Source organism: Otolemur garnettii, unplaced genomic scaffold, assembly GCF_000181295.1.
Source record: "Otolemur garnettii isolate 467f Iridium unplaced genomic scaffold, OtoGar3 scaffold00022, whole genome shotgun sequence".
NCBI lineage: Eukaryota > Metazoa > Chordata > Mammalia > Primates > Galagidae > Otolemur > Otolemur garnettii.
In genome coordinates this window covers 17,516,861-17,526,743 of record NW_003852417.1, presented here as the reverse complement: position 1 = coordinate 17,526,743, position 9,883 = coordinate 17,516,861, and the positions used below count along the sequence as shown (strand labels likewise).

At 52.4% G+C, this 9,883-nt stretch overlaps 1 protein-coding gene across 1 annotated transcript in view; it reads right to left on the bottom strand.

Annotated features, from left to right (window-relative positions):
* CUNH2orf70 (chromosome unknown C2orf70 homolog) overlaps positions 1–9,883 on the bottom strand; it is a 16,937-nt gene that overhangs the window by 1,599 nt on the left and 5,455 nt on the right. Inside the window, exons 2-3 of the mRNA XM_003787453.1 lie at positions 1,480–1,753; positions 202–314 (exon numbers count right to left, since the gene is read on the bottom strand). Of these exons, the coding sequence (XP_003787501.1) occupies positions 202–314; positions 1,480–1,753 (387 nt within the window). The remainder of the gene's footprint in view (positions 1–201; positions 315–1,479; positions 1,754–9,883) is intronic.

The window sequence follows — 9,883 nt, the reverse complement described above, 5'->3', positions numbered from 1 at the left end:
ACATTCAGGCCAGCTCAGGTTTGGTCCCAAGCTCCCAGTGCGCCTGCTTATGAAAGTGCCCTTCCTGCCTTATTCAGGATCCTGGCATCCCACCTGAGACTACCCAGCCCGGATCTCACTGTTTTCTAACTGCCACTCTGCCCTGCAAGTTTTAGGGCATGTCTGTTAACCCCTTTGGAGGTAGGGAGGGCAGGCACTCACAGGTCCGTGGGGAGCGGGTACTTTTCGGTCTCTCTCACAGGCAGGACAAAGTAGGGGACCCGGGGCACCGTGCCTGTCTTGTCTTGATAGTACTTCCGATGCTGCTGTGCCGTCTACGTCTCAACCAAGGAAGAGATGACAGGTTGCTAGTGTGCGGAGTGAGTGCAGGCCCCTGCAGCCATGCCTGGATGGACCTGGCCATGGGTCAGGGCTGTCTCCCCTGATACCCTTGGAGGAGCCCCAGAGTGCCTGAGCCCCAGCTCAATTGCTGACCAGCTGGGTGTCTACTCTGAACCTTGTCTGTCCAATGGGGACAGTAGCACCCACTCCACCAGCTTTGCCACAGAAAGTGGATAAGACAAGGGATCAGCTGAGACAAAGCATGAGACCTAGGCCAGCAGGGCACACACACCTGCTGTGCACTCGGCACTACGTAAGCTCGGTGTGGGCTTGCTTTTCCCTTTCCTTCCCTCCTGGACAGGGCATGTTCTGTGCAAGAACATGGCCACAACACCTTCAGGGACTGATGACATTGACCCTGTCTGCTCCCAGAGCCAGGTGCCTTATCATGTAAGTTCTTTGCCTTGGGACCAGGAGGCATCTGTGTCCTTGAATCCAGGCTGGGAGGTTTGCAAAGAGGGATGGAGAAAGCACCATTTCCAGGAACATAGCAGAGAAGGAGCCCTCTGCCCCACCGAGGGACAAGGGGCAGCTCAGGCCCCATACACGTGTGGCCTGCTGGGGTGTGTCAGAAGCAGATGGGGCAAGGAGGAGAGGTTTGCAATCCAGAGGAGCAGGACAAGAACAGCTAGAGTGTGTTCTTCCTCCTCACTTCCTCTGAGGACAGTCTGGGGCTGAGGCTGACTGGGGCACATGTTCAGAGAGAATATGGGGCAAGGAGGGGGCAGTGTGGGTGGGGGGCTTGCATGGTGGCTTTGCTCTTTGTATGATTCATCCAGTGGGTGAATCTTAAGCCTTTACTCAGGGGTCTGCCAGGCTGAGGGGAGGGCAGCAAGGGAAGGCAGGAAACCCCCCCAGAGGCCCCAGACCGGGGTGGGGGGGGGGAGGGCAGGATCAGAAGCCATTGAAGCCCTGGGGGTGGGAGGAGACCAGAGAAGTGGAGGGCTGAGCCCTTCCCTCCCACAAATTCAACAGGTTCCCTGCCGGCTTAGGGGCTGTGAAAATGCCAAAGAAGACTCTGGAGGGTGTGAGGGCCCGCTGCCCCCTCAGGCCCTCCCTGCGCAGGTCTGGCAGGCAGGTGGAGAGGCAGCAGCTCACCTGGTAGAAGTGTGTGAGCAGGTGGGAGCGGTCGCTGTCCAGGTTGAAGCGGGTGTAGTTGGGCCGGTGCAGACAACGTTCCCAGGATTGCGAGCAGTTGAGGAGCACGAGGTTGGGATCGGAGGAGAAGAGGGTGGGAAAGTGGCCACCTTTGCTGAAAGGAGTGTGGCGGTGCTCCATGGCTGCGCTGCGGTGGTCCTGGAAGTACTTGAGGGTGGTGGTGCCGTAGGGGGAGCCGAAGGAGAAGGCCGCACCGGGCACATGGCCCTGGTACCTGCCATGGCAGCGGGGCAGGGGAGGCATAGGTCACTGAGGGGCTCCAGGACCAGCTCCAGAGAGGGATTTAACAACAGAGGGCTTACAGCTCTGGCCTTGAGAGGTTTTCTAAGGTACCCTGACCCATTCAGGTCACTGGGGAAGGCTGCGTGGCATGGTCTCCAGACCAGAGGCTTACACAGATTAGAACACTGAGCATCCCTCTGTCAGGCCACAGGCAAATCACTTTCCCTCAGTGGGCCCCCACTTACTGAGGGGCTAGCCTAAGATGTGGGGGACTCCTTCAGTGCTGATGTTCTATGGTTATCTCATTAAATAATAGAGTAGGCCAGGTGTGATAGCTCATGCCTATAATCCTAGCACTCTGGGAGGCCTAGGCGGATGGATCGCTTGAGGTTTGGGACCAACCTGAGCAAAAGTGAGACCCTGTCTCTACTAAAATTAGAAAAACTAGCTGGGTGTTGTGGCGGGCACCTATAGTCCCAGCTACTTGGGAGGCTGAGGGGCAAGAGGATCTCTTGAGCCCAAGAGTCTGAGGTTGCTGTGAGCTATGATACTACGGCACCCTATCCAGGACAATAGAGCAAGACTGTGTCTCAAAAAAATATATAAACAGTACGAGAAGTCACTGGGGACCTGGTCGATAAAATGTGACAGGTGCCAGATTGGTACAGCCAAGGCCTGGATGCAAACTGTATGTCAGTCTTGCCCCAGCATGGTAGCCTCCAAAGGTAACACTCAGAGGGCCTGGAGACCTTGACCAAGGCTCTGGGGCTCTAGAGACTTGCAAGGAGCTCCATCACCCTTGGTGATCAATGAGGCACTTAACAGGACAGGAGGCAGGTAAGCTAAGACCTTGGTGACACAGCAAAGCACAAGAAAAATCCATAACCTTTGAAGGGAAGGGACAGCAGACTGTGGCCAACACAGAAGAGATCAAAGCATTCCAATCAGCCTGACCCTCCATCCACCCTTCACCCCTCGCCCTCCAAAATTTGGCTTCTGCCCCAGGACGTCACTGAAATTGCTCTTCACTAGGCCACTAACACCCTTCCTGCTGCTACTTGGGGGACACTTTTATCTTGCTCAGCTTCCCATAGCACTGGGCATCTCTGCGCTCACCCTCCTTGAATAAGGTGACCAGATTTTAACATTGGTAAAACAGGACACCATTGTGGGGGCGGGGCCTTGGGGGCGGGGCCTGACAACAATGCAAACTTTGATAAGCAGTTCTCGATAATCAGTTCTCAACAATTATTTGTTATTATTAAAGTTTAACATTATAAAATTAACAAAAATAATATAAAACGCATATCTTGGCAAAATAGCCACATGGCAGCCAAAAACTATATATTCCCTTCCTGTTCTCCCGTGTTCCCTAGATTGTTGGGCATTCTTTCCAAAAATCAGGGCTTTTTTAAAATGCCACAGGACACAGGACAAATTGTTAAAAATTGGGACTTTCCCGCCAAAAGCAGATGTCTGGTCACCTTACTCTAGAGAGGGGAGTCTACTTGTTTGTTCCAGACCGTTTGGCTCCTTCTGAGCTAATTGTTCTTGCCTAGAAGCAAGGGAGGGAGCCAGTCTCCTTCTGATACCTTGCCCAGGAGGGGAGTAGGGAGTTTACATTAGCCTTTTCATTTCCAAATGAAGTTCTATTAACCTCTTTATTCCCAAATGGAGTTACATTAACCTTTTCAGCAGCCAAAAACCGTATATTCCCATCCCATTCTCCCGCTGTTCCCTAGCTTAACATGCATTCTTTCCAAAAATTGGGACTTTTTAAAAATGCCGCGGAATGCGGGACAAATTGTTAAAAATTGGGACTGTCCCACCAAAAGCTGGACGTCTGGTCACCTTATCCTTGAAGCTCTGCTCTTGGTTTTTATGACACCATCATTTTCTCCTCCTTTTCACCTATATGTCTGACAATTCTTTCTCAGCCTCTCATGATCCCCCACCTCTGCCCGCTTCTTGAGTGCTGGTGTCCCTCTGGGGTCTCTCTTGGTTGAGGGCAGCCCTGCCATGGCCTTAACCATCTACCTGCGTGTGGATGGCCCTGGTCCATGGCTCCTGCCTGGGAATCCTCTCCGGGCTTCCAACTGGGGCAGACAGCTGAATACCAGACATCTCCCTTGGGTGTCTCCCAGCTCACTGTCCCACCTTCAATAGTCTGGCCTCATCCCCATGAAGAGCACTCCCTGGCTGGCCAGGTCTAATGCTCAGGCATCCCCCTCCACCTCATATCCAGTTGGTCACCAAGTCCTGTAGCTCCAGCCATACCACGGGAGCTCAGCCATAGCACTTGGGCTTGGCCATGACATCATCCCTGTTTTCCTACCTGCACTGAGCCCCCTGCCCTTCCAATCCATTCTCCACACTTCCACCAGACTGAACTCTCTAGAGTTAGTGTGGCATTCAAGGCCATCTGTGAGCTGACCCTTGTCTACCTCTCTAGCCTCATCAGCTGCCCACACCCCAGTCCTGAAGAGTCTCTAGAATCTGTTTCCCCCCACCCTAGGCTCTTGCCGTGGGCCTTAGGCCTCAGTGTCCTCATCAACAGAATGGGTGCTGGCCTGGAATTGGACAACGGTGTGCTGTTTCCTTCTTCTCATCTTTAGGACAAAGGCTGACAGACCTTGGCAGACCTTCCCATCCCCATCTCTTCCACTCTAGGCAACAAATAAAGAGAGTCCTTTCCTGGCCCCTGGTCCCAGCTTCCCCTGACAGCTGTGCCTTCCTGGAGTCTCACAGCTCTGGGTGTTGGCTGGGCTAGCTGCGGCTGCTTCCCTGCTCCCCAACAGAGCAGCTGCAGAGGTGAGAGGCTCCCCGCCCACCACCAGCACCACAGGTCTCTCTCTGGCCTTGCTTCTCATGTCCCTGGACACCACCGATGTGCCACTCTTGACTCCGTGATCCCTGACACTTCTCCAGCTGCTCCAGCACCAGCAGAGGCCACACCTCGTCTGATCTGGGCTGACAGTGGGCCTGGGAGGGCCTTGCTGCCCTCTGCCGTGAGCTGTGTGGTCACTTCGGCCACTTTAGGAAACAGAATCCTCCTCTTTGTGAGGACATGGCCCTGGGTCTGCACCCTCCCCTACTTCTCCCAGGGCCTTATCCCCGCCACCCATCGCTCCCTGTCTTGCTCACCCTCTGTCCTTCCTCCTGGCCTTCTTTAATGTCTCCTTTCTTAGCTTCTTCCCTCTGCCTAGGAACAAGCATGAGCGTTTCCTGGACTGCAGGGTCCACAGGACACCTCGCTGCGTCTCACAGACTGTCCTCCTCTTCCTGCACTCCCTGAGCCCTCCAGGGGACACTGCACCTTCTGCCTTTATTTCACCATCCTGCTTTTTCCCTGACCTCCCTTCTGATTTTGGATCCAGCGCTTAAATCCGACCTCTACTTCTAGATTAAAGCGATATAAGACCGTCCAGTTGCCAAATCCAATGTCCTTGGCTCACACTGCCCCCCTCAACATTTACATTGATGAGAAAACCTGGAAGCAAAGTTCCTGAGATACTTTGTGCTACAGATGAAACTTAGCAAAATTATAGATTCAACAAATCAAGATGCCAAAGTCAAGTGACAGAAGGATGCTGCTTCCTTCATCCTGAGGAGTCCTCCCACACGCAGGGAACTGTCCCCAGGCCCCCTGGCTCTACTTGTGCATGGGAGGTGGAAGAACATCTAAGTGGTGAGTTGAAGAGAAAAAACTGGGCAGCTTGCAGGCTGCTGCTCCCTCCTTGTCTTCATTGAAAGCGAGGAAGCACACATCACCTTTCACACCGTGGAGCTTGGATGGACCTGCCCCAGGCCAGCCTGCCTGTCTCACTCTGAGGGTCAGGATCAGCCTCATTCTCCAATGTGAGCGTTACTCTTTATCTTCCTTCTCAAACGGTTCGGAAAGAAGGGAATGAAAGAATGGCTGCCGTCACATGCTGCCAAGCCCAGCAAAAAGAGAGAGCAACAGAATGAAAATGAAAGATCATCTTCAACATTCTGCGGGGAAAGGGCCTGGCCTGAGAGGATCACACTGGCCAAGCGGTCATTCAGGTATAAAGCCTGTCTTTCCTCGCATGAGAGAACTCGGGAAATAAAGCATTCACAGGCTCTTCTTGAAAGTAGTATGCAGTGACAAAATCCTGCCAACCAAGATGTGATTCGAAGGAAAATAACCCCAGCTCAGTAATCTGGAGGCTGTTAGAATGAGTGGTGATGAGCTTCAAGTCTATTTAAGTGCAGAACTAGGAATAGCAACTAGGTGAATGCTGGTTGCAGAACAGAATGTAAATGTTATAAAACCTGTCAAATTAAAACTAATTTAAGCAACCAGAATTGGGGTGTAGGTGGAGGGGAGATGGGAGAGTACTTACTAAGAATCTCTTTTAATAGAGTCAACCCATGGCATTGAAAATGGAAATGTGTTGTTAAGAAAACACGACATAATGACTCCAGTTCTAACCCTTCGATGATTTTTATCTTTCTCTCTGCCTTTTAGAGAGAACTTTTAGGAAGTGATATCTCTTGTAAGGAATTGACATTTATCTAAAGTCCACCATTTTACTTCAGTTTCTTTTCAGTTAAGCTGTAGTAAGGTTACATTTAATCCTTTTAATTTTAAAATAGCAGATATGACACAATCACATTTGTACAAAGTTGTTCTTACCTATCTTTATATCCATCCTTCCATCCACACCCCTCTCCATCCAGTCTTTAATCTGAATAAACCCATAAAGAGAACCCTGGAATAATTCTGGGTGTTCAGAGCGATTTATTTGTGGCTTTCTTCTTTGTACACATATCAAAAGAGAGTCAGATGACATTAAATGTTAATTTATTGGAAACCTGCTATTTGCTGGCACCATGCAAGGTGCCTGGAATACAGCAGTCCACGGCGCTCAGCCATCCTTCCTTGAGCCTACTTTTCATTACACATCTACTGAGTCAGGGGTGCGAGTGCTGCTGCCACGCTGGTGACGGCATGGGCACAGCTAGCTCCAACTCCAGTCAGACCAAGGTCAAGGCTCTAATGCTATTGGACACAGAAGGGAAGGCCCATTTCCCCGGGTGGGCATTGGCAGAACTCCATGAGGAGTTTCCACTGGAGACAACCTCAGTGCAGGACACAGACCCTGGGTCTGTCTCCTTCCTCACTTATCTTCTGGGTGTTGGTGTTGCCTCAGTGTCCTTTTCTGTCTTCGGAGACAGATCTGGGTCCCCAGCCTCGACCATTCTCCTGGCAACAGATCCACTGCCCAGCTGCCCACACAGAGCTGCCCACACAGAACGCCACAGATCAGCACAACTGAAGCCAGCCTGCTTCTCTTCCTGCATACACAGGTCCTAGCTAATGTCACCCTGGCCACCCTTTACCTATACCAGAAACCAGGACTCCATGGCCCTGTGTCCTCCCTTCTTCATCACCTCCACATCCAACCCCTCCCTAAGTCCTGCTCAGTCCCCTCCTTGGCCACCTGTCCACTGCCCTCCTCTATCTCACTGCCACAAGTGCCCTCTTCACCTAAACAATCTTTCATCTCCCAGCAGGTTTTCCAGACCAGTGTCACCCCTTCCACCCTGCCATCTGCACTCATGCCAGGACAATCTCTGTCCCCTTTATCCCTCTCCACAGTGCCCTAGGCCCCAGCAGCTTGTCTCACTGTGCCTGGGCCCCACATCCTCTCCAGGCCTCTGGGCCTGTGTGCAGGCATCCTGTGCCTGGAGTGCCCTGGTGCCTGCTGCCTGCCTGGGTACCTGCCACTCACTCATAAAGAGCCAGTACTGCTGTTGCCTTCCCTGACCGAGCCCTGTGGCTAGCACCAACGCTCGCTGTCAGGACCACTATCCTATGTCCATTCGGATCCCACTGAGCTCTTCTCCTCCACTGTCCATCCTCAGCACCAGACTCATGACAAGTGCTCAATAAACGCTCACTGAAGGAGGGAAAAAAGTCCAGAAACCCTGGGGGCACCGTGTCCAGGGGTGCTGTTTAAGAGCTCTCCCCTGATCAGCAGAGCTGCAGCCACAGGAAGCAGCCCGCCCACAGGGGCGTCGGGCTCCTCGGAAGAAAGGAGCCATAGAAATGTGACGTGTTCATGATTCTTCTCTTCTCCTCACACCCCCAAGCTCTCTGCCATACTCCTCCTCTGCTCTCTGCTTTCCCACCTCCTCTGAATGCCAAGATATTTGCATCCCAATAGAATAGAAGCCCTCTCCTCCCATCCTCCCAGGTTCTGCTGGATTCTGAGCAGATCCTGCTGCTCGGCAGGTGTGTGTGTGCACACGGGTGCCTGAGCGCGTATAGATACATGCACACATGTGCCTGTCCACATTATTTCACACCCAGCGAGCATAACTGGGCGAGCCAGGTCTGCATCCTTTGTATGCATTGTGTGTATTGAGCATGACCCTAAGCAGCTTCAGGGGAAGGTGTTCTGCAGCCTTGTTTGGGTTGGTCTTGGGGCAGGTCAAGGTGGAGAGGAACAGAAGGGAATGGCAAGTCTTATAAAGGGATGTAGAACAGTCCTGATGGCAGCATCTGCTGTGTTGGTGCCACCAAACCTCCTCCTGGACCCCTTCACTTCCCCCCATGCCTGTTACTCCATCCACCTCTACCCCCCACAAGCCAGGAAACAGTGCCAAGCCGGGCCTTGGGGCAGTGGCCACATGTGGATTCAGAAGTCCTCTGTGGGTTACTGTGTGCACAGGGAGTAGTCCCTTGCCTGCCTCTTGAGAGCCCTGCTCGGCCTCACAGCCAACATTAAAATTAATTACCACGAGCCATCAGGGTATCCCACGGACAGACTTACTAACTAATTAACTTGTTACTATTCAGCACGTCCCCATTCCACAGTGCATCCTCTTCTCCACAACTGCTTCCGTTACGGACATCCTGATTAGATCCTTTCCCTGGACAAGAACCTCCAAGGGCTCCCTGTTGCTTGTGGCATCAAAAACAAGCTGAGCCAGGGTTTCTAGGCCTTTGTCTCAGGGCCTCTGGGAGAAGTTTCTCCAGTCTTTTTGTTTGTTTTTTGCAGTTTTTGGCCAGGGCTGGATTTTAACCCACCACCTCCGGTGTATGAGGCCAGCACCCTACTCACTGAGTTACAAGTGTCGCCCAAGTTTCTCCAGTCTTTCCACTTCACATTGCAGCTTCTCCACCTCAGCTGGAGAGGCCATCGGCTGCTTCGAGAGCCCGTCTTGCTGGGCCCTCCGCCCCAGGTGCCTGTCCTCAGCCATTTAGGAGGCTCTGCTCTCCCCTCCGCATCACAGTCTTAGCCACCTTCAAGGCCCATCTCAAACGCTCTCTTTTTCACAGAACCTCTTATGGCCCAACACATAGACCCTGTCTGTCTCCTTCATCCAACCGGCTTTGCTCTTTGTACCTCTTTTGTGTCTAACTTCAGAGTCTGTTATATCATGATGAGGTGAGCCCTTAGAATATTCTTTCTTTTCGAATCCCCCTAGGAAGAGAGGGATAAATCTTACTCATGTTTACATCCCCACCATTTCCAGTACCCAGAAGATGCTCTGTAAATACTTGTTGAATTGGGTTGACAAATGGAGGCACATTTTTAAGAGTTATTTAAGACCTTTCTGAAGAGAAGGGTCCCTGTTACAAAGCCCACGCCTCCAGAATTCTCTGACCCCTGTCCTTATGGGGCTCCTTGGTTCCTCAGGTCTGGTGAGAGGCAGCAGTTACCTATCAAACTGCCCCAGCTTTTTTGAACAGTTCAGAGGTAAATTCCAGGGAGGAGATAGGGAACTGACCTTGGGCCAGAGGTCCTGGGATGGGGATGAGAGAACGACATGGCTTATGAATCCACAGAAAGAGAAGACGCTGCCACAGAGAAAGGCAGATCAACAGCCAGAGGTCCCCAAGGGCCCAAGACCCTCTAAGACCCTGTGACCGGGCTGCTGCCTGGGGGTAGGAGGGAGAGGATGGCCTGCAGGGGCAGGACCTCTAGGTAGAAGGACAGGAGGGGCTGTATAAATTGCTTTATGCTTCTGGGGGCAATACTCTGCCTCCTAGTCAGGGCTGAAAACCAAATGAAAGTGGCTGGGTGCTGTGACCTCAGTCAGGCCTTCCTGTGGGAGGCAGGGTAGGGGTGCCCAGGAGAATGGCACA